The sequence below is a fragment of the Mus pahari genome, chromosome 4 (genome assembly GCF_900095145.1).
Source record: "Mus pahari chromosome 4, PAHARI_EIJ_v1.1, whole genome shotgun sequence".
NCBI lineage: Eukaryota > Metazoa > Chordata > Mammalia > Rodentia > Muridae > Mus > Mus pahari.
In genome coordinates, this window is record NC_034593.1 from 72,026,820 (window position 1) to 72,052,400 (window position 25,581).

Here is a 25,581-nt window from a genome sequence, read left to right on the forward strand (position 1 = left end):
CACACACACACACACACACACACACACACACACAAACAACCTACTGATTTCATACAGTTTTTTTGTATGTACAAGTATTAGGGAGCTGATAATCTATCATGGTTTCATCCCCACCAATAGCTCCTTCTTCCTCCCTCAGTAGCTTGGATGTATTCTTTGTATTTCTTTTAGCTAACCTGGCTAAGGGTTTGTCAATTTTCTTTATCTTTTGTAAGGAAGAAACTACATTTTATTGTTCCTTTGCTTTTCTTTGTTTCTTAAACTTATGCCCTTACTTGATAATTTCTCCCCATCCACTATAATTGGTTTTTATTTGGTTTTGTTTTACTTTTTAAACTATTGAGGTAAATCAACCAGTTATTTATGCATGCTCTTTCTAATGTTTTGATGTAGGCACTTGGAGCTACAAATTCACTCTTTGACTGCTTTTATTTTATACCAATTATTTTGTATTTCATTTAATTCCAAGAATTATTTTATTTGCACATTTAATTTTTCAATGACCCTTTCATCATTCAATAGCTCATTGTTCATGCTGAATGACTTTATGCAATTTTTGTTTCTTCTGGTATTTTTTTCAAGTTTTATTCCTTTATGTCCTAATACATGGTCTACTTTATTAAAACAGGAAATTTTATATCTTTTTTCATGTTAGTCTGGAGTACTTTGTAGGTGTCTATTAGGTCCATTTCGTCAACACAGGCATTTAGTACTAATGTTTGTACACCTTTTACTCTAAGGCAGTACCTAGTCTTCAAGGTGAGATTTTTTTTTTCCTGAGAGATAGCAAAAAGCTGCATCTTGTTTTCTGATTCGACCAATAAGCTTGTGTCTTTTGATAGAGAGATTGAGACCACTTAGATTCAGACTTATTATTCAAAGAGTAATTGCTTAATTGCCACCATTTTGTTGATTTTGTGTTGTTTTCTTTGGTTTAATTCACATGAGCCCTACCATAGCATTATTCATTTTTCCCCATAGTATCTTCCTTTTTATCTGTAGTCAAAATTTTCCCTCTAGTGCTCGTTGGAGAGCTGGTTTGATGATTGTAAATTTCTTTAGCCTATTGCTATAATTCCCTTTCAATGATAACAAATAATTTTGTCGGGTGAAATAGTTTAGTTGGCAGCTTTCAGAAATTGAATCAATCACATGGCTCCAACTTCTCCTGGCTTTTAAAGTTCCCATTGAAAAACCAGCTATGATACTGATGAACTTGTTTCACCTGTCTCTGACTGGGCATTTCTTTTCCTAGATTTGGCAAGTTTTTTTCTATGATTTCATTGAAACTGTGTCCTATGCTTTTGACCTCTAATTCTTTTTTTCTTCTATGTCCACGACTTATAGATTTGGTCTATTCATGATATTCCAGTGTTCATGAACATTCTAGCCATTAAGATGAGGGATAACAGTCATATTGTGTGATTGGTCTCCTTTCTTTATTTCATCTTCAAGCCCTAAAGCTCTGTCTTCTGAATGCTGTGTCATGTTGCTAAGGGTTTCCACTGAGGAGTTTTAGTTACGTTATTGAATGTTTCATTTCTAATTTCATTTTAATTTAAATTTTCATTACTATTTCTATTTATCTTATTCAATTTGCATACCCTGAATTACTTTACTTGGCTACTGGTTTGTGTTTTCTTAGAGTTATATATATGGTTCCTTGTAACTATTAAGAATCTTGCTTAAATGCCTTTCTTTTGAGATCATAAGAAGGGCATTGATAGGAACAAAGAAAGGCTACTTTTTAACCAAGTAACAAAATTTAGAAATTATAGGGAGTTTTATATAAAGTATGTAGTCATCATGTGTCTTCAGGAGTTGCATGCTTCCTTTTAGTGTATTGACCACGGAACAGGGGATTTTGACCCTGTGTCAACAGAAGCTCAACTGTGGATGATGGCTTCCCTTACACATGTTCAATCAAAGATTGCTACTTTGTACCTGGACTACTTTAGAAATTTTCCCGCAAACCAAACCAACTACAAAGAGCTTTGTACCTTGGTTAACTGACACCTGATTTCTAGATAGCCCCACTACAATACTGATCATACTTTGTTCATTAACTGTGGTAGGCATAACCAGATGACTCACTGCATGATTTATGAAGTCTTGTCTGCTTTCATGTTACAAAATTTTGTCTATTTCAGTAGTACTATTTATATGTTAAGATTAGTTCAAATTCACATGAATTCGCATATATATGAGCATACACACACACACACACACACATATATATATATATATATATATATATATATATATATACTAATTTTTTTATATCCTTGTCTAGTATTTGATCATCATTTAAAAAGTAATCCAATTAGTATTTTATACCCTTATTGAATTCCTGCGTGTGGATAGGTACTAGCATTCTTGTTGTAGGCTTTTTATCCATTTAGGTCAAAGCGATGGTGGGACAATGATGGCCTGGCTAGTGTATAGTCTCCATTGCAGATACTCTTTTACAAGGATGATTAGAGATCTTGACTTAAAAGGCCATGTAGACTATCTTCTGTGTTTCTAAGGCACACAATTTAAGTAAAAGAGGACTTGTGATAAAAATTCTTTTTGTTTGTTTAGTTTGGTTTGGTTTTATTTGTTTTTTGAAAAAGTGTTTCTCTGTGTAACAGCCCTGGCTGTACTGAAACTAGCTCTATAGACCTACCTCGGAGTCTTAGACCTACCTCTGAGTCTCAAGTGCTGAGATTAAAGGCATGTGCCACCATTGACTTCTTTTTCTTTTTTAAGTAAAAGAATAATAGAAATCCAAGACTCTAAAGTAAAATCTGAGGTAGGTATTGGTAATACTTTGCAAATAAATCTATGCAGTGTTTAATACCCCCCTCTGATACTGTGTGTTCATATTATTTTGAATTCCTATGAAGGAAATGCTTTTTCTAGTAGAGTAGCATTTTGATTCAGTAAAAAGAAAAGTCTGTTTCCTGCTGGTATAAGTTAATGAAATAGCATTAAATGTAATTAGTTGTTGTAGAGAAAGAAATGGGTGAGCCCTTGAAGTGAGAGGCTCACTGCGTGCCCAGGCTTGACTTCCAACACCTGAATGGGGAGGTATTAAAGTACATGACACATTTGCTGGATGAGGTCCTTAGAAGTCATCTCAAGCATTCTGACACAAGTATTTTCCTTCCTTTGAGGCATATGATGAGTGACAAAGCCCTGGGTTGTCTTAATACCATTACTGATAAATGTAGCAAAAGAGCCTCCAAGTCTACCAGAGATTTATTTTCTTTTGACTTCTTCCTGGGACCTCTTCTGACTTGCTCTCTTTCAGGGAACACATTTAGTTCTAACTGCAGTGCTATGTGTCCATTGGAGTCACCTTTAGAACACTGAAAGAAGCTTACTGTTCACCATTAAATGTCACATCACTAAAGGATGTAATTGAAAAGCCTTGATAAGATCTGTGGAATTACTGTTTATTTATGCTGTTTTTCCCAAACTCATAGTATCCTGTGTCTCTGTAAATAATAGACTTGCTAATTCCACTTTAAGGGCTTCAGTTGTTCCTCACTATTTCTTCTTTGTCACCTCAAACTTCACTAGACATTAAGAATCTCAACTTTTAAGTTACGATTCTCAGTGATTTGGGAATGGAAAGGTGGCTTGGCTCTTAAGAGCATTTACAATTCTCTCCTGATTTTGTTTCTCAGAACATACATGGCAGCTCACAATCATCTGTCAGATCAGTTCCAGGGGCTCTGATGTCATGTTCTGATAGCTGAAGCACAAGGCACACTGGCAGTGACTTAGACATATACACAGACAAAACATCCATACACATAAAAGTTTAGTTAAAAAATTAAAAAGACCCTCAACTTAAAAATAAAAAAGTCGGATGATTGTGGCACAGACCTGTACTTCCAGCACTTAGGAGACTGAGTTTGGAGCCAATCATAATACATAGTGAGTACCTAGTTAGCCTGGCCTACAATATGAAACCATGACACAATACACACACGTGCACACGCGCACGCACATACACACACACACGCACACACACACTAATCCTTGGATTTTTTTCTTGTGTGATAGTTTGAGTAGTGTGGTTCAATCTAGAATAAAGACCACGTGTTTTTGTTCCAAAGAGGATTCAGAATATCAACTGGTTCAAGAGAAAACTTTCACCATGAATTTGGTGCCTTCATAAACGTCCTCACCTAATATTCTATGGTGTGGTATGTAAGCGTATTTCAGCATGGAGTAGAACACCTATCAGAGATTAATGGTTACAGAGTAAAAATAATACCACAAAGCACTCCCTTTGAGGTCAGATCCAAAATGAATGTGTGAAACATAAATAGTCACAATACATAAATCCATGAATGAGCCCCTTCTGCTTGCAAGACAGAGATTAATGAAGTTTCAGGATGCTAAGAGCCCAAGATATGATCTATAGCTTTAAACTGATGTCAGGATTCAGAACTGATTACTTAAAATGCCTTCATTTCTCTGGAATAGATTGATGACTTTAGTTTTACTAAATCTCTTCACATCCAAAAATTTATACAGTTTGGTTCCAACAGGTATGGTATGTGGTAGTATTTACATATTAAATGTAACTGCATAATATGTAACCAAAGCAATTATAAAGTAAAAGATAGTAACAGATGACACTCTCAACATGTTTCTTCATTTAGAGCTGGGTGGAAGCCAACTCAGGAAGCCTTTGGAGATGTTAGCTGGTACTGGAGGTGACCTAAGTGTTCAAGTGGAGAACCATTAAAAGGAGACACATATTGTAAACACTGAATTTCCATTTACTCCTTTTCTTTTAGGGCAACAGACTTCCTTTTTGAGAAGCACAATTTGTTAAGTTAAATTCTGTCCTCTTTCTTCCAAAAATCAGTCATAATGCCTCAGTTATGGCTCTTTCATCTCGGCTTTCTTTCAGTACAAATGTGAACCCCAATGCACTTGAAAGCAATTTGTGTGTGGACCCTTCTAGTGTTTTATGAGTTCCTTCCCTCCTACATTCTACAGTTATATCTCTCCTAGCTAATCTAATACTGAATTTTATAGCAGCTCATTTGTATGGAGTTCTTCCAAAGCATTCATGCCAGTTTCAAGGAGCAAAGAGCATGCATTTGATTGGGTTATGCAGTGTTTAACTGGCTTAATAGTTGCAGTAAAAAGTACTACTGATATTAATACTTGGGAACAAAGTGTGGATCACTACATGTCAGTTCATCTGGTTGGAAGGGAGTGCTTAGTGAGCTCTGAGTATCATCATTCAAGCCCTGCTGGCATTGGGGAAGCAAATTACAACAAAAAGCCAAATGAAGGGCACTTCAGGTAATGAATGTAGCCTTTGTGCAGTTTCCATACAGCAACTGCCTGGTTCAGTGTCACTCGGAAGTACAGGTCCCATAGGCCAACAGGAACGTACCTGTCAACTGGGTCTTCCCAGGGCATCAAGGTAGCTAAAAACAAGCCCGGTTGAATATGCACATCTTAAGAATCTTTGTCTCCCTCCATAATTTTCCTATGATTAAAGTTCAGCATTTTTCAATTTGTGTGCAATAGTTTGGTTCACTGGAGGCTTCTTGACACTGGAAGAAGTGAGTTCACTAATTAAACTAATGATCAAGTGTATAGAGCTCCAGATAGACTTATAGGTGCCTTCTTCTCTTTTCCTACTTTTCTTCTCACCCCATCATCACACTAGTTCTCCCCCCTCTTCCTATATCTCCTTCATCCTCCTCCTTATTCCCTTCATCTCTTGAACAACCCATATAAACTACTTGTATTATTCTAAAGTTTATATCAAACTTTTGTCAGTATTCTATCACACTATTTCTTTATAAAAATAAAGCCAATATTTTTCTGTCTTGTTTTAAATGGTGTTGCTTTGTAGTGTATAATCTGCTCTTCTACCATGGGTGAGCTTTATTTTCAGGAATAAATAAAAAGACAGGAGGATATGCCAACCAAGCTCCTTTATCATTTTACTTCTCGATTTGGTCTTTACACCAAGGCTGCAACCTTGCAGGTTGAGCAAAGAACATGGTTGAATGTAAAGGCATATTCATTTTCCTCATATGCTATCAGAACACAGTGTACAGCTTGAGTCATAGCACATGGTAACAGCAGTGGCTGCAATAGTATTTCTGAGACGTCTTTTATTCTGTGGCTTTGANTGTTTCCCATCTAGCTTGATTTTCTATCCTCTCTTTAACCTGCAGTCCTCTCAGCTAATTGACTTACCCACAAAGTGTGAAGAAAAGAAAGCTTCTACCAACTTCATTGTGAAGACCAATGATCAAATTCTGAGCTCAGTGTTTGGTATGCAAGGGCAACAATATTTATTACCTTTATTCCAATGTCAGACATACTGACAAGTTCTGATGTAAAGACACTGTTCTTCTAAATAAATGTTTTGTGTTTTTTTTGTTTTTGTTGTTTTTTTTTTTTTTTTACTTTTGGAGCAAGTCCTACAAGAAGGAAAATTTGAAACGTGTATACACTCATGAGACTACATTTTTAAATGTCATATTTGTAGCAGTTGCCCATGACTGTAATCTCAGCCACTCAAGTGACCAAGGCTACATAGTAACCTGTATAAGGTATAAGGTAAACCTGGCCATATAACAGGACCATCTCAGCACTGAAAAACTGAAAAGGGCCGAGACTGTAGCTCCGTGGTAAAATACTTATGTCGACTGCTAAAACAATAGATAGATAGATAGATAGATAGATAGATAGATAGATAGATAGATAGATAAAAGAAAGGAAGAAGGAAAGAAAGAAGGAAGGAAGGAGGAAAATGTGTGAAATTACTGTAATGCTGCTATGTTGGCTTCCTCCATCTTCGTCTTCTTTAAAAGTCCTCATCATAATATAACACACTGATTGTGATCTCACTAATTCTACACACATGAAGTCTAAAAACAGATTGATGTTGACTGACCTGAGAAGGATGTTCCCTGCTGCAGCTGAAACTTTCATTCAAGTGGGATCTTATCACACGTGTGGCTATGAGTTCACTCCTGGCCCTTCAAAATTCCAAGTTCTTTGGTTAATTTTTTTTCATTCTGTACCTAAACATGCACACATATCTTCAAAAAGTCTCCAACTTGAAATTAAAAAAAAAAGATATTTTTTATTCTAATCTGCAAAACCCTGGGTGAGTTCTACAAAGTTTAGATTCAAAATTTTTTTAAAAATCAGGAACTTTTAAGACTTATTTGATTTAGAAACTTGAACTTGATGACTTTTTAAAGAATTTTACTAATTTTAATGATTATGGGCACTATTAATTGATCATCTGCTTACCCTGTGATAACTTGCAGGATTGATAGTGTTGGTTTGGTTTGTTCCCCCAATACTTTTAATGAGCTCTTCATCCTTTGGTACATGAATTCAGAATTTAGTTATTAAACAGCTTAGCAACTAAAGGATCCTCCATCATGTCAGAGTCAGTGGCAACAAGAATCATTTCCTATACACCCCAGAGCTCTTGTTTGCAATAAAATCAAAGATGAGACTAGAACTAGATCTAAGGGTGAACTTTCTCTTTCTAGTGCTTAGAAATGCACAGAGGATATTTCTTCTCTTGCTTTTGGTGTTGGAGAGTAGTTATTACTTGTTTGTACAGGTCTGCTGGCTTCCTAAGCAATTCACTTGTCAGGAAATGTGGCATAGTGGTTTTTGTTCTGTCTGGTAGTGGCATTTCTGCCTGAAGATGATGCTCTGCTCTGCTTTGTCTTTCCTTTCCTTTCCCTGCCTCACCTTCCTTTCCCCTCTCCTTCCTTCCTTCCTTCCTTCCTTCCTTCCTTCCTTCCTTCCTTCCTTCCTTCCTTCCTTCCTTCTTTCCTTCCTCCGTCCCTCCGTCCCTCCCTCCTCTCTCTCTCTCTCTCTCTCTCTCTCTCTCTCTCTCTCTCTCTCTTTCCTTTTTTCTTATACAGAAAGAGTTTGTCATTTAGGTGAGACATGTTGTTTGAAAGATACTGGAATTTCCAAAGCGCTCTCTCTTAATTCATGTTTACCTCGTTTCCTTAACTTTTTGTTTTGATCTTGACTTGTTATGTTTTTAATCATCTGTTATCTCATATCTCATTCTTCATGGGATGTCATTTAGGTTTTAACTCGATTCTAAGCTGGTTCAACTTTTCCATTCATTAATTCATTCATTCATTCTATTCTATTCATTCATTAAAACTGCTAATTGCATTTGTATTACCATATATGAAGGTAAATAATCATGTGGAGTTTTATCCTAAGACGCATTCTGCATATTTTTTCTTTCTAGTTGCTTTCTTCAGCTCACTTGTCAATCAGTCACTTGCAATTCCATGTCTTTCTAAGCCTTTATTATTAGGTCTTTAGGGGATATTTTTTGCATTAATTTCCACAGTTTCTTCTATTTCTTAATGCTGTTGCTACATTCTTAATTGAAAGAAACTTGTTTTATTAGCCTCTTGGGGGTATGTCAGGCTCAACACAGTCTTATTTTTGTATCTAAGCTCATAATAAAGACATAATGAGCTGAACACAACCATAAAAATTAGACAACTTCAGGAATGACTACAGTTTAAATGCTTTCAGTTCGGAAATCTACTTTATTTCATATTATGACAGTACCTGACATGTAGGAAACTACCACAATTTTGAACAAATATATCTGTACTAGACTGCTGTTTTAATGTTCTAAATGGGTGCCTTGCAAAATAGACAGAATATATCATTCCATTTGCAAGCCACAGAAAGATCGTTATTTTATATTATTATTTTTGATCTATGACCAAGAAAAATAATAGTGTTTTTTTCCAGTAATCACACAGACAGGTAGCAAATATAGACATGATGTTCATTCCTAGGTTTTCTGACTCAAAATTCCATGCTTTGCTATTCCTGTGAAAATTCAAAATACTCTTTGTAGTGGTGTTCTGAATATCAGTTAGTCTTCTACACACCATTTCCAATGTTCCTATGGTATCAGCTAGTCTCTCCATTGTCCTATATGTGTGTTTATGCACACACACACACACAAACACACATGTGTGTGTGCATACATATTTTTCACATGCAACCCTGGAGAAAACTTAATACACTTCAGGCTAGTAATCAAAACATACACAGTCTTTGAATAAACAGGCCATAAGAAACATTGGACTATGTGAATCACATCTATAAAATTGTTATTTAAACATTTTAAAGCATATGCACATACCATTTACAGTTGTGTCCTAAACTGTCACATAAAGAATTATAGGTCTTGTACATCTCAAGTCAGTGCAATCAGATATTTTTATCTTTCTGGAAACCTGTTTAAGAGTCATATATTTTTCTCCCTGTATTTGATTAAAGACACGAAAAATCCTCATATCTTAGAGTTTGAATCATCTGGCATGCATGGTCAGTATATGCTTTCAGGGTATAGACTAAACTAAAATGTGTCTCAAGTTCACCAAGAAACTGTTTTCTGTAGTAGATGTAGAGTTATATAGTGTTCTGACTCTCAAGGAATGAGGTTTTCCTAGTGTAAACGATTACATGATCCTGAACTCTAATCAGAGGAACAAAGTGAGTCAAATCCCAGACTATCAGTAGCAGCATCTGAGCAAAAACTGGGTATGTGGTAGGCACATAAAAAACTGCTCTCTTCTTGATACCAATATAAAAATTTCTATGACAATCTACACAAAACTTGTAGAAACTAAAATGCATCTCTGAAATATGGAAAGAAGATCTTTACAAAAATAGTTAAAAAATAACCATGTGAGACAGTGGTTTTAAGGTATTTATTATATGGCACATCATGAGACTTAGATGGCCTTCATTAAAAGGAGATGTATCTGAAAGCATGTGCTCACAGCAAAAGTTTCAAACCTCTCATGTTTTTAATCATTTTAACCACATAGGTTCTGTGGAGACTAATCAATGAGCTGTACTGACTACTTCAAATCTAATTTTACCATTTTTTTTTCCACTTGGAGAAGTAGCCTACTGAAGAGCAGTGAGATGTCTCAGGGGTAAAGATACTTTCTCCCAATCCTGATGACCCAAATTCAATGTATGGTCCCCACATGGTAAAAGGGTAACACAAAACTAGCCCCATTAGTCTCACTATTACATCAAATGAGTGCTCAACTCTTTAAGAGCTTTTCACTCTTCTGAGTTTCAAGTACTGAGAAGTTTAACTCAAACTGGTGCTATCGGTTTGCCTTTAAAATAAACTTATTGTAGACTATTATTTAATCTCTTATTGTCAAGTAGATTGAAGAGAAAAATCATGTTATTAGTAGAGCCTACTACAAGAGGAGGCTTCTCCATTGGTATGTGATGATTAACATATAGCAAAGGAGATTTTCTGTGGCTCCCATAAGAGTGCACCTTCCTGTGGAATACCTCTTCACATGGAGTACAGCTAGAAAGCCTTCAGACTCTCTCACCTTTCTGGACTCCTCCATTGATATCTAGATTCCAAACACCCACAGCAATCTTGAACCCAGACCACTCCTGTCTTTGCAGCCTCATAACCTGCATCGTTTCCCCAACTGAGAGCAATGTTCATGTACATGCTGAGAAGTCAAATATATGCCCTCCCCTATTAAGCCCTCATAAATGTCTGCCATGCTTCTAATCTATTCAAGTGACTTTGTGTTCTTAAAACTCTAGTTGAGCTGGGCGTGGTGGCGCATGCCTTTAATCCCAGCACTCCTAGGCAGAGGCAGGCAGATTTCTGAGTTCCAGGCCAGCCTGGTCTACAGAGTGAGTTCCAGGACAGCCAGGGCTATACCGAGAAACCCTGTCTCGAAAAAAAACAACAAAACGAAACAAAACAAAATCAAAAAACCAAAACAAAGAAACAAACAAAAACAAAACAAAACAAAAAAACAAACTCTAGTTGAGCATACATCTTTTTATCTAGTTGTTTCCTACTATACCCCTTTGCCCATAACTACCAACATTTTGATTTTGGGTTTGTTTGTTTGTTTTTTTTCCTTTGGGGGGGTGGTGTTAATTGTATTGAGTTTATTGGTTTATTTCTTTTTATAAGGAATGTGGTAGACTTAGCTTGCCTCAGAATAGGTCTCTCTACTGGCCCAGATTGGCTTAAAATTCACAGTGATTCTGCCTCAGCTTCCCAAGTGCTGTGATGCTCTGACTGCACCATACTGCAGAATGTCACCCTTCAGCTCTGTTCTCAGAGTGGTTCTTATATGCTATCATTGCTCACACAGTACTTGGCACCTTCTTTCTCTTCTGCATCTTACCTAGAGGTCATAATTTGCCCATGGAGAGATGAGAACATTACAGTGACTGTGGAATTCATCATCAGTATCCTAGCGTGGCCCATAATAGTCACATGAAACATTCTATTGAATAAATTACCTTCCTGCTTACTCCCCTTTAAAAGCCACATCTTACTATATCCACGGATGGTAGAGTTCTCTCAGAAGTGTGGGTGCCATGCAGTAATGCTTCACAGAAGTGTTTTTCATTTTTCGTTGCCACTGGTGATTTTTGTTACCTGTCTAAATTTCGACTGTGTGATGCAATCCCTTTTTAGTGGAATGTCTGACATGAGAGGACACAATGCAGGAACAGAGCATTGTTTGTTCTACTTCAGGAGCTGTTCAGATCTGAGCGAGAACACAGAGGATATCACAGCAGCATAGGAATGTTATAGAGTGCTTTCAAAATGTGAAAATAGATGATATTATCAGCCAAAATAATTGCCACTGGTACCTTATCATCTTGTTGACATGAGAAGTTCATGCTCACTTGCTACATTATGGGCATCTTTTGAAATGCAATACTCTGTAATTAAGGTAACCACATTCAGGAAGCAGATTAATGAAATCATGATTTTTGATTTGATGGTGTTTTCTTTCCTGTAAAGATAAGTAGCGAGTATGGATTCAGAAACTGATAGAGGTGATCTAAACTAAAGAAATTACAATTGTTTTTTAAATTTCTTAGCATAGAGGTCATCATAGTCACAAACAGACTAAAATGCCATTTCAGCAATCACTATTGTGAAACACTAATTTCCCCTTTCAGCACAACAACTAGTGAATGTAAATCTGAGTTAGCAGAGACAAAGGTGTGCTCATAGATCTTGTCTGTGGAGCAGGACAAGCTATGGTTTGCCCTGTGCATATACCAAGTACTGGGAGGAGGTGTCATGACACACCAAGGGGTAATATCACTTCTTACAACACAGACCATCATAAGTTATCAAGTTATGTTTGAATAATTGTTTACCATTACTAAAATATTACTGCTTAGATAATTAAGTACATTATCTATGAAATTTTCTAAGCATAGAAAGAGCTTATTTGCTAAAACTTTTAAATATTAACGTTCATAACTTTATTACCATTTTCCTAGGCACATGGTTGTCACCCTTGCTTGGAACCTATATCCCTGCAGATGTACACAATAGTAAGCCATGAACAGTGCAATCCACGGGGCTAATTTATCTTCATGTTAAATGGAATCTGGCTCTCCCACCCTAAAGAAAAGAGCACTAGCCATATTTTCAGCAGCCCATAGCTGGGTTAGTGAGCACCTTTAGCAAGAAGGAATGTATTTCACCGAGCACAAGTGACATGTTTCATAAGCCCCTGGGAAAGCTAAAGTTTATGGGAGCTATGTGTACACCTTATATTGTAAAGCATTTAAACTGTATTAAAAATAAAAGGTAATTTTGAAGTTTAACTTTTTAAACCAGATATATGTTTCTAGGAAAATATAACATAAGAATTTTATTAACATGCCTCTACCACTTCTGATAGAATATCTTATTTAATTAAATGAGACAGGGTTATCTTGTTTAATTTCCAAGAAATGCAAGAAGGACAATAAAATACCACTTTAAAGGATTGCCAGGATTGGAATCTGTCAGATTTTAGCTGTGGTCTGAACATAGAACCATAGTGACCTTTTGTGGGACTTTATGAGTTAGGGAAAGGTGCAAGGATGGCTACCAACTACAGCATTGCTGTTGACTGAGGTAGAAAAGCATTCACAATGATGTTCCCATGTAAGTCCCATCCAGGGCTTTAAAGTTACAGCTATTCATCAGAGGAAAGAATTAAAGCAACGTGCAGTCAAGTCTCATCTGTACAAGAGAAGAGACTGGGAAAGAGAAGTGCGAAGCAGACTGCCAGGCCCAAAGCAAACCCATCATGCACAATGCACTGAACCCTGAACCCAGGATGGCTGTCACATCAGCTGGGATGAAGGATGAGGAAACAGACCACAAGATTCAACCATGAATGTGTCACATTCATTCCAATCACCTCTGCTGGCAATTGCCAAGACATGCTTTTATTGCGGTCTAAATCTTCATTAGTTATACTTTGTACTGCTAGTCCACTTAAATTATTTTCAAAGTATTTTATTTTATGAATCTGAGTGTTTGGCCTGCATGTACATATGTGTACTACATGGGTGCCAAAAGGTCTCAGAGGGCAGAAAATGGTGATGAGTCTCCTGGAACTAGAGTGGCAGATGGTTGTAAGCTGCTGGGAGTCGAATTCAAGTCCTTCGCAAGAACAAGAGGTATTTTAAACTACTGAGACACTGTTCCCCTATTTGTCTATCTTAAATGAATATGCTCAAATAGCCTCCTTTGTTCAAATACCACATGACACTGGAATGAAGTTTAGTCTCTTCTCTGACTATTAAATGTATTGAATATATAATTGAAACTACCTAGCAAATATCATGTGTTAGGATTCCTCTACATACTGCACAGGGCTGCTACATGTTATGCCGAGTGAGGGATGGAGGGATATCTGTGTGTACTTCTCTTCTAGAGCTCTGTGGTAAGGTAGACACCATTTCAAGCTTTTTAAGGGGGTTTTAGGTTTTTATCAACTGTTCTTACTTCATATTCTTTTCTCATTTTATGAGCACTAAAAAAATAGCGATTTCATGAATATTGGGTGTGATAAAGGTCACATGACATGTTGTTCTTAAGTGTTTTCAACTGTTAAAACTATCCCAGGTTTTGATGGTGGCATTTTTTGTTTTTGTTGTTGTTGTTGTTGATGATGATGATGTTGTTGTTGTTGTTTCTGGGTTTTGGGGTGTATGTGTGAATTTCTCAGATCTTGGTAGGAAAAACCAAGCCAAACCAAACAAACCTTGACTTAGGTTAGCACAAACGTCACTGAGAAAGCGCTTTGTGGTCTAGTTTACTTAGTCATCCTGGGGAATTCCAGCGATCAATATAGATCACTTATACTGTACAGTTTTTCCTAAAATGAATTACACTTACCAAATCAACCCCAAGCTCTCTCATCCTGTGCAAAGAGGCATCTGCTTCTATGGAGCCATCCCTATGGCCTAAGGCTTAGGTTCAGATATTATGCTGCAGTTCCTTCTTTATCTTGCATTGCACACAAGTTAGGGAAATAGGATTAGGAGTTAATGGTGTCTTATTTTGCAAATGTAGTTATAGCCTGTGACTCAAGTATCATGGGATGAGAGAACAGTCCCTTGCAATTGTTAGTCCACCAAATTAGTAAGAGGTGGTACTTGTGAACATGAGCATCACTTTATCTAAGCCAATTCCAGCCAAGCTTGCCATCCCAGGTTTTTATATGTAAGACTAGACTAGATCCTGTAGCTTTGGGGATTGTCTGGAGCTGTGAAGTTGTGGCCTCTGAATGCCCATTGCAGGCATCAACATGGAAGTCACTGTTCTTAAGTGCTGACTGAAGCCCACTGTTCTCTTTGGTCTAGAAGTCTGATGGAGACATAACAAGGTAAATTCAATTGTAATGCTCTTTTTATAAGACCCTAGAATCTCTAGAGTCTTGATATGAGCCCAACTGGCCCTCTTTCCTAGGATTTTATTTTACTTAAAAAGCTAATCTGCATCACCCACACAGTACTTAACATCTGTTCTTCAGTCGGAATGCAAGCATCGGCTTTTCTTTGCTGGCTTAAAAATAATTTAAAAACAAAACCCAGATAACTTTTTGGATGAATTTAGATAAGAGCAAGTGGAAAGTAAGAAGAAGCATGTTGAAATGGATTGTTCCAGGGCATTCTTGTGTCTTTACAGAACTGCGTGTCAGTTGTTCCTGGCACACAGTTTTGTCTGCATGCCCTGTCTGCAGCTAAAGCTCTTAAAATCAAAGCTATGTGGAATATATCAGCTTGACATTATATAAATGAGGCTGGACACACCTCTAAGAAGGCTGTTGCTCCAAGCTTCATTTTTAAAATCCTTTTCTTTCTGAGAAGAGGTTTTTCAATATTTCCTGGGTTGGCCTTGAACTTCTGGGGTTAACCAACTAAGTAGCTGGAAGTCTGGACACATACCTGACTTTAGCTGTTTGTTTTTAACAACAGTATAGTACGTAGTCTTAACTGTGTTAGGCATGAATGAAGGGGAATCTTTATCAGTCTAAAATATAGTACATGCAGTTGAGGGAGAACAGCGTGCCATAAACTGCAATTGGCACTATACTTTTACAGTCGCTAGGCTACTCAAGACAAACCTTTGTGTATGTGTGTTTGTCCAAAAAAGCCTCACTGTCAATGACGTGTTTTCAAAATAGTCCATGCAGACCCTAATGAAATGACAAGGCGGTTGTTTAGAAAGCAAGTAACTATTGTGAACTTACGAGCAGTTCTTATTGTACTTGTCCAAGCAGGGAGGCTGCTTCTCCTTTTCTCAAAAAAAAAAAAAAAAAAAAAAAAAAAAAAGTAAAGATGATAATAAGTTCAGAAAACACTTAACATAGCCACATCCTACTGAAGCATCACTCTCAAGTGTCTCACGGGTGAAGTCTGGAAGGAAACTTGATTTTGCTGTCAGTCTTGCTGTCTGGCTCCAGTGACCCCAGTGCCCTTCATCTGACTACTACTTGGGCCTCAAGGGCAGTCAGACAATACATTTTCAATAATGAAAATGGAAATACTCCTTTATACCAAGTTCAATTTTGTGATCTTCACCTACCAGGGTCTGTGTGATACTTGTCTGACTATGTGATTTACAGAAACAGTTGCCCATTTGCCTCTCTCTGGATGAGAGAAGATGGTAGAATATTCAGCTTAGGAAATGTGAGTGTCGCAAGGGCCATACCTTTTACCCTTTGGTATACAGTGCTCTGTAGGTTGGTGGTAAATGTTTGTTAAATGATTTGATAGATGTCGGATAGTAAAACTGGTAATGTCACTGTCCTGAAGGGTGGCATTGAAAACCATGCTGTAGATCACTGAAGCGACTTTTTTTGTTTGTTTGTAGACATTCCAGATTTTGGCGATCTTCCGACCCACAATGAGTTCCTATCTTTATGCAGATAAAAGAAATAGAAAGCAGTGAAATCGAGTCTAATGGTCTTTCTTTAAATTTAACAACCCAGTCATTAGCATTTTAAAACGTTAAAAATATTGATTTGCTTATTGATCTATTTATCTATTTATTCATTTGTTTGTTTGTTTGTTTGTTTGAGGGTTGTGCATGCAGAAACACAAATGCAGAGGTCAAGCATAATTCGTGGAGTTGTTTTACTCCTTTCAGTACATGAGACCTGAAGCTCAAACTCTGGTCATCAGGCTGGCCTGCAGGTGCCTTTATCATCCTCAGAGCCATTTGGCAATTATCTCACCCATCCTTAAATACTTTTAAATATCAAACATATTGTTTGAATCTTCCCTTGCTAAATATAGCAGAAAAAGTCTGGACGTCGGGCCTGAACAATGGATTTTAGAAATAGCAAAATAGGAATTGAAGGAATTAGTGGGTGTTTTTTCCTCTAACTTCTGTTTTCCATCCTCTGCCTCTTCTGAAAATTCCCATAAGCAACACAGGAGAAGCAGAGCTCTGAACAGGCAGGCCTGCCCTACTCAGGGACTGTTCATAGAACCCATGGAAAGGGAATAGTGTTAATTTTTCCATGCTTACTATTGGAGAGGAATCCTCTGGGATGGGGCAGGGGCTTTGTGTCTCCTCAGTTTGATGTTAACACTGTGCAAGGCGTTTTTGCAGATGTCTCAGTCAGTCTACGCATGTACACGACAAGAGTCTTTACTTCCAACTTCTATCATTTTGGGTAGACTTTGAAATGGAGGCTTCGTTGAACTCAAAGTGACTATGCATTGCTGTTTTTTTTTTTTTTTTTGTATTAATATTATGAACTGTTCTGTAATGATAACTCCCACTGTAACTTCCCTACTGAGATTCTAACAGAACTGGAATTAGAAAGTAGTTCTTTCACTAAGATTCCAACTGACATGGAAGCAGGAAAGAGCACAGACTAAGTGGCACTGTATATAATTTAAATATGTGCTCCTACTACATCTTCCATCTGATACATTTTGCCCATCTTTTTAAAAAAATCATGTAATATTTTGTGAACAGATTGCAAAACTTTGAATTTTGATAATCATGAGATGTGTGCACTAATCCCTAAAATGTCTCTTAATTCACATCATACACACACACACACACACACACACACACACACACACACACACAGATAGATAGATGATAGATAGATAGATAGATAGATAGATAGATAGATAGATAGACAGACAGACAGACAGACAGACAGACAGACAGACAGACAGACAGATAGATAGATAGATAGATAGATAGATAGATAGATAGATAGATAGATAGACAGGCTTAAGTCTTTAAAATGTTCAAATGTTTTTCATTTAACTTTCATATTAGATATCTAAGGAACCTAAGTTAAAGTGGTTAGAAGTAAAAACTTTTTTTCTAGGTCATTGGTTATACACATCACATAGTTCCTGGTCATCATGTGCATTCTACCAAAGTAAACCGAGTATATGAAAACATATGAAAAAGAGTGAATTTCCACTCTCAAAAGTTGAGCCATTTGTGGGGCCCACCTCCAGTGACAGTTCAGTTGTGGCAGTGCTTGCTCTGCATGAGTTAGGACCCAAGTTCATTTCTCCAGGGCTTATGAAGCAGATGCAATGAGTCCCTGGGGTGCCCGGCAAAATCAGTGAGCCCTGGACCAGTGAGGGACCCTACGTCATACAAACAAGACTGTTGGTACCTGAGAAAAGACAGCCAACATTGATTTCTCACCTCTATATGTATGTGTATAAACATTTGCACACACTCATATAAACACAATTAACCACATAATTGGCAAATAAAAAGTATCATAAAATAACTGAAGAACATGTTAGTCCTGATATTTTAATTAGACCTTTAAAATAAGTCCAAACACCTTATCCAAGGCTGTCATCTGCATTGTTGATAATCATACGTGTGACATCGTCTCCTGCTAGTTGTGGGAGGGATCTGAACTCACAAAGCCTAGTGGAAGGGCCTCCTGGAAGGGCCACTCCTGCCCAGGGAAGAGGGCTGCTTGCTTTTAGTGTCTAGAGCAGACTTGGCTTCCAAACAACGGTCCAATAAGGTGCCTGTAGAGAGACATGTTGTCAAATTGGCAGAATTGAAATACTATTTCAGGGAGGCGCAAGATGATGTTGCTGGATACATAGATGGAGTGGCTCTTTAGAAAGCGTTTATGGATCAATTTGAATCAATAGAAGGAAGAAATTAGTGTGCAGGGGCTGTGAGCAGCTGTTCTCTGGAGAAGAGTCTGGAATAAATGCAATTAGTATGGTGGTTAGGAAGACACTGGATGAAGGTAATCTAATAAGCATGAATTGGCATTAGGCAGAAGGCATGATCATGGGACCTGCACACTAACTGCTAAGGAATTTGGATTTTATCCTTCAGATGAGAAGTCACATGGTCAGTGACACACTATTTTAGGTAGATAAAGCCACACATCAGCAATGTAGGGAAAAAGCAGCAAAGAACCAAGTCCAAAAGACAAGGCGTGCAGTCAGTACAGATAAGTACTGACAATGAGAAGATCTGATGCAATGGTACTTTAGTGTAATAGATGCTGTTTTCATTGGACTTCCCAAAGAAATCCAGGGTTGCAATAGAAAAAACTGAACATAGAGAAAATGTGAGAAAGCAATGAAACGATTCATTCTCATTCCTTGGCTGTATTGTTATTAAAGTTTTAATTTTGGTTTAATTGGTTCATGTTGAAATCACCATTTATTGAGGATGTTTTAGGAGGATTCATTTAGGAGGATGTTTTTAATGGCTATCCATTATTCTGTAATTTAGATACAAGCAGATTGTTGCAACTTTATATTTTCCACGCTTTAATTATTTTGAATCTCATTATAAATCAACATCAAATAGTGTAAATCTCTTATTAGATACTCTTCTTCCTGCATCGATTTGGATAGGCGGTATCAATTACACACATTGTAGAAAAATAGGTATTAGTTGTATACACTTCCTTTGACCTACTCTCACATTAAGTATGTGATATATCATATCTTACCATGAGTTAGCATCTAAAATGGGACCAAAAATGTGAACTGCTTTATATAAAAGTGCTCAATCTTCCCCGCCCTTCCTGTGTAGCTTGCCTCCCCTTTTCTCTGTTTCAAACCACAGTGTGATGGAAATGTTAGCATAATACATGCTCTGGTCTCCACTGACTACAGCTTTATCTCTGAGGAGGCATGTTTCCATACACACTCTCCTCTAGGCACTGTCCAAGAAGTTCAGTTTACTCACACTATCTATAATACATTTACAGCTTTTCCTAAACCATGTATGTAGGTAGTCTGCCCCCCTTTAGTAGACAAAAGTGACCTCATTTTGTTTTGCATGATTTAATGGATTTTAAAGTGTTATCTTCTTATGCTTTTAGATCATTCAGTGTTCTATTTGAAGTTTGCTTATTTTCTTTCATCTTATTATCTTTTTAAAAATAAAGTCTAGATACTAGCCTACTGACAGTCATGATTTGTTAAGATATTCTCCAAGTGCCTGCCTTCTGTCTTAATTTTGTCTGATATGTCTATTATATTAAAAGCATGTAAGAGGATTCCTCAAACTCATCTTTGATGGTTTGGATGGTTCCAATCATTCGTTTTTAATTTTTAATTACTTGATTGCATTGCTGTCACCTCTTTTCTCTTTATGTGTATATGTACATGAGTGCAGTTGCCTTCAGAGGTTAGAAGGTAAAAAATTCCTGGGAGCTGGAGTTACAGAAGGTCATGAACATACCTGGTGTCGGGTGTTGGGATATATATTTAACCTCTGAACCATTTATTCCACCCGTATGTTTTCAAATCTACTGATATTATCATGCATTAACTACTAGGCTATATTCTAATGTAAGGAGAGGGAAAAGTAAAAAATAAAAGGGAATGTACAGAATGCACAGACTTCATCATGAGTCTATGTTTGACCTGTAGAGATATTAAAATGTTCTTATTTGAAAATTTTATATACCTCCTCTCTTCCCTCTAACTGTATGTGTTGTGTTATCCAAACAAACAAACAAACAAACAAATAAATAAATAAATAAATAAACAAACCCATTGAGTGCACTTAATGCTGCCTATATGCTTGACTATAAGATAATCTACTGAAGCATGACTAGAGACCTCATTCCTGAAGAAAGTGAATGTCCACCTCTCAATAGCTATCAGTTGCCAATAGTTTCTCAGTGATGGATGGAATTTCATGAACATTCCCTCATTCATGCAGGCTTTGCGGCTGGTTTGATGCTGTGTAGGTCTTGTGAATGTATTTACAAGCCACTATCAGTTTGCGTGTTCAATAGCCTTCTCATGTCTTTCAAATATGTTTCAGTGTAGATGTCTAGTACCTCTGGGTCTTATAATCCTTCTGCCACCTTTTTTTTTTCTTCAGACAAATGCTGAGTCTAATGGGGACAGTGTCTGATATAGCTGATGTAGTCTGCGGACTGAGCACTCAGTATCTTTTATTCTCAACATGCTGACCACTCTGTATTCAGTTATGGAGGTTGAGAGATACCCTAATTTACGTGTGTAAAGATAAGAACTTAAGGCCTGGGGTATTACTATTGGTAGACTAATAACCATAGGTTCTCCTCTATACCCTTTTTGTCAAACCATAGGCTTTTTAACAAATAATGGGATCAGGTATTGGTTACCTACCTGAAATTTGTGCACTATTGCAATACTAGGTATAATTTGGTAGGTCACTCAATGTTGTATTCCACTGTGTTCAGCTCAGTAAGATTGCTATTTTTCCCACATTGAGTGCAGAGCATCTTCTTGCATTGTATAAGCTAGCCAGGAGGGATGGATGCTCCAAATCAGGACCAGTTTGTATTCTCCATGTCTTGTTATTAAATAATGTGGTGTCTTCTGCACCCAAATCTTTTTATCACATTCTGGAGGACAAAGAAAAGGGAATATACTGCATTATTTAGGGATCTATGAGACTCAACTAATTGAAAGCAAGCACTGGTTATAAGCTTTGTAACAGTCATATAGATCGACAAGTTGTTTCCCTGGTGTTTCTCTTGGACCTTAATTATATATTTAAAATTTTTTCAAGTAAAATTGTAAAGAAAGTAATTTAAACTGACTGAGCAGATAAAGTTGTATTTGTATTATTTTGTGTAATTTTGGGAGGGTCATTGTGTTTTCTGAACTGTTGATCTTCATCATTTTTGGAAATGAGAAAAGCTTTTCTAAAGACTTAACATATGTTAAACCTGTACTTAGACCTTTAGTTATCTTTCCCTCTTTTTATCTCTTTGTTTAAATTTCTAGATCGATAACCTGTATCTGGCGCTGGTTTCCAATGGAGCCATGAATTAGCACATAGTGCATGTACTTTCAATTTTCTAGATGGAGTAAACAATATTCTCATCAAACTTAGATCCATAGATCGTGGTAATGGAAATAAGTGTCTCTTATACCCTATAGACCACGGCACAGAGTTCATCTGCATGAAGTTTTGTAAAGCAATTAGTTTTTGCTTTTCTTTTCTTCATTTTTTTCTAGATAAAATATCATACATGAATCCTAGATTGGCCTCAAACTTGGAATTCTCCTGTCTCAGCCTTCCCCTGTGTCATATTACAGATGTATACCATTAGACGCTGCTGCAACGCGATTACTGTTGTCTTGTGACGAACGTAGTCTTGTTTCCCTTTCCTTCCGGCATTAGTCTGAGTTTCTTGGTGGAAGTGAGGAAGAGGAATACGTTGACATTTTTAAAACAGTTAATGGGGGATTCTCTTCACTTTCAGCAAGTCACAGAAACCACGAGTCCTTCAGTGTTGCCCCCTTCAGCTTTGTCACTGGACCTGCTCAATAACGCTGTGAGTGCCTTCAGTACCTTGGAAGAGCTGATTCGTTACCTCGAGCCAGATCGATGGCAGGTCGACTTGGACAGCCTCTACAAGCCAACATGGCAGCTTTTGGGCAAGGCTTTCCTGTATGGGAAAAAAAGCAAAGGTAAGCTTCCTCTTCAGGTTAGAACTCACTTAATTCCCTTAACCATTGATGTTTTCTGATTCCTTTGTTTCTAAAAGGAAGAGTTGAGAATGCCTTCAGTGATACGCTTAAACAACTCATTTTATTATTATCTAAACACATGCCCTACTAAATGAGAATTTAAATGAGAGAAAAATCAAGAGATACTTCTGCTGAAAGTTCCAGTCACTCCTGTCTCAGCAAATATAATTTTGATGGGGCACTCTCTTTACTGTGACAAGAATCAATGCTTATTCTAATCTACATTGTGAGATTTTAAAAAGAAACTATCAGAGCTAAAACTGAAAGTTTAGGGCTAGAAAATGGGGATGTTTTATAGAAGTCTTTCTTGCTATGTAGCCCCTGGGTGACGGTTGCATCCATTTTGTAAACTCAAAGTTTTAAAGGGTAGGAGAAATTGTATTGACTCAAGATAGAAGTTGCAAGGTGGGATTCACAGAAAGAACACAACAGCCTTTACCTGTCTGTAAACTTTCCTTTGCAACCATTACTTTTGACCCAACTGGCTTATCCTCTTTGAATTGCAAAATTTCTGATAATTAAACCCAATCTCTCAGGGATGTAAAAACTGGGATACTAACCTCATTTCCAATAAGGTTAGCTAATTTTCATGGGAATGTCAAAAGTGTGAGGGAGCTGTATCCTACACAGATGATGCTGGGGAGAAGTCACAGGAAAATGGGACTGCTCTCAGAAAACTGGTCTCCTTAGCATCAGGTCAGAGAACAGTAAGGGGAATGTGTGTGGAAGGAACAGTGTTTAGTTAATTTGAGCCATTCACCGTAGCAGATTGCACCAAGCTTTTTGTAAACCCTGTCAGAAGAAACTTGACTCCTGCCTTTCTTGCACACCCTTGCAGCCTTCCTGATCGTGAGCTTTCATCTCTGAGGGTCACGTTTGGACCTGCCCAGGCCTGGCATGTCACTGTGCTGACAGACGTGGTTTCCTTTGAAAAAGTGTTTGAACATGATTATGTTCAAGGGCATGGGCAGCTGAATCTTATCCAGATGCTGAACGCTGCTACATATTTATCAGATCCAATCTTGATGAATAAGTTACCGACAGGCAGAGCTTCCCTTTTCCGCACTTAAGAGCAGGAAGCTGAAGATCTATCTACATGAGTTGCTGAACATCCATTGTACCTTTTTTTTTTTTTTTTCAACATAAATTAGATTATGAGGTGCATTCAGAGCCAGTAGAAGTGAGAGACTGGTTTTAAGCTCACATGGAATTTTTGGAGCAGTGATTCTGGATTCTATGCTAAAACTGTTCCTTTGAGCCAAGTCTTCAAGTCTGGATCCTTATGCCTGCTGCTCATAGATTAGGCCACAAGCTGGCTTATAATTAAAAGAATCTGGTCGTGATCTGGATTCTTTGAAGTATAACACCTTCATCGTCGAAGCACTTTGCAGTTTACGAAAAACATTCGCTTTTTAAGTATAAACTGGGTCTGAGGAGAGCAGTGTATACTTTTAAAACTTTATACAAACTAAAAACTGCAGGTGTGGGCTGATATCACTGGAGAAGATCAGCTCTCGTTCAGAGCCTTTCTACAGAGGAGCTGGGAAATACTTCTAAAAGCCTCTCATTAGACATCGAAATAGATTTTCCCCCAGAATAAACATATCACAACGTTACCACATTCGTCTTAGAAGGACCACCCTCAGGTTGCATTACAGTAATATGATAGCCTAGGATTGAATATCTGAAAAAAAGCAGGAACAACTAACAAAGCAAAATGTGTCTGTAATTTTCATCAGCAGGATCCTTTCTGGGAAAGCTTACAGTGTTGATAAAATTTCCTTGAGAAATCATGATTTACATTAGTGATATGGTCAGTATCTTTATTTTTTAGAAACAAATTATTCCATGTCTCAGGAAGCAACCATGGAAAGGTAAAGGAGCCCAAAGGCTGTTTTTTTCTGTGTTTTCTTTGCAAATGTTTTGCAGGGAGAAATTCACATAGCTTCTATTTTTTTCTTTTCTTAACTCTTTTTTTCTCATTAATTTAGCTGAAATTTTGCAGAATGCTTGTAAGGTTACTTTTTTGTAAGATTTTGCTTTAATGAAGCTGATAGTAGTTTGAAGCCTTTGGAGGCACACACCCATAAATATTAGACCCTTTAACTTTAGTCCAGGATAATCTGTTAGCACGCAGTAATGGGTTTTGGCTTATTTTTATCTATCTATCTATCTATCTATCTATCTATCTATCTATCTATCTATCTTCCTTTCTATCTATCTATTTATTTTTATATCTCTTTCTCTAACTCCAAGTTTTCATTCATATTGTGCAGTCACGGGAGGAAACACTGAAATAAGGTATTTTCTAAGTCAAGCTTAACAAAGCATAGTTTCAAAGGGGGCTTTTGACTTGTGAGTCAAGCATGATAAACGAGTGATGTGGGGTAGAAAAGTGTGTTTAAAAGTTCCCATTGTAGCAGGTATGAGAGTACACTCGCGAAATCCACCCCAGCCTTTTATTGTGGTTAAGTAAACATTTTAAGAAGAATACATGCAGACCCTTTTCAAGTTTTGTGAAATAGTATGTTTAGAAGTATGTGTGGTAGGTGAGGTTCCTTTTAAAACTGGGGGGTTTATTAACCTTCTGGAGACTTAGATGGACCATAGAAATTGTAAAGGCCTGCCATGATGCTGTGAGCTTTTAAACATTCTCTCTGCAACCCACCCCCCCCTCCATCCAGAAATAGACCTAGTCAGTCACATGTAGCTTTAAAATAAAATGGCAATGTGTCTATATCCCAATCATTCAGCAAAGGGGATGCAGTAGAATCAGTGTCGTCATTATCAGAGCACCCCTGTTAACATGCCTCGTGATGATTGGTCTTCACAGGGAGTTTGAAGCTATTCACTCATTTGCTTTCTGTTTTTGTTGTTGTTATTTTGTTTTGTTTTGTTTTTAATCTGCTTTCACAGGTTTGTTTGCAGATGAAATCCTTCAATACTCAAAGCTATGATTTCAGATGGAATTAAAAATGCTTTTTCAGCTGAGTAAATCTTTGACATGAGCCCCTTAGCATTGATTGGTCATTCAGTCACGTTCCTTACCTTTTCACCTCTCCTACAGTTAAATATGGTTATAGCCCGGCATGGTGGCGCACACCTTTAATCCCAGCATTCGGGAGGCAGAGGCAGGCGGATTTCTGAGTTTGAGGCCAGCCTGGTCTACAAAGTGAGTTCCAGGACAGCCAGGGCTATACAGAGAAA

At 37.4% G+C, this 25,581-nt stretch overlaps 1 protein-coding gene across 2 annotated transcripts in view; it reads left to right on the forward strand.

Annotated features, from left to right (window-relative positions):
• The window catches only part of Pdgfc (platelet derived growth factor C), a 162,859-nt gene that overhangs the window by 130,714 nt on the left and 6,564 nt on the right, over nucleotides 1-25,581 (forward strand). For both annotated transcript variants that reach the window (XM_021195716.2, XM_021195715.2), the window contains one exon: nucleotides 22,107-22,314. In XM_021195716.2, the coding sequence (XP_021051375.1) occupies nucleotides 22,107-22,314 (208 nt within the window). The remainder of the gene's footprint in view (nucleotides 1-22,106; nucleotides 22,315-25,581) is intronic.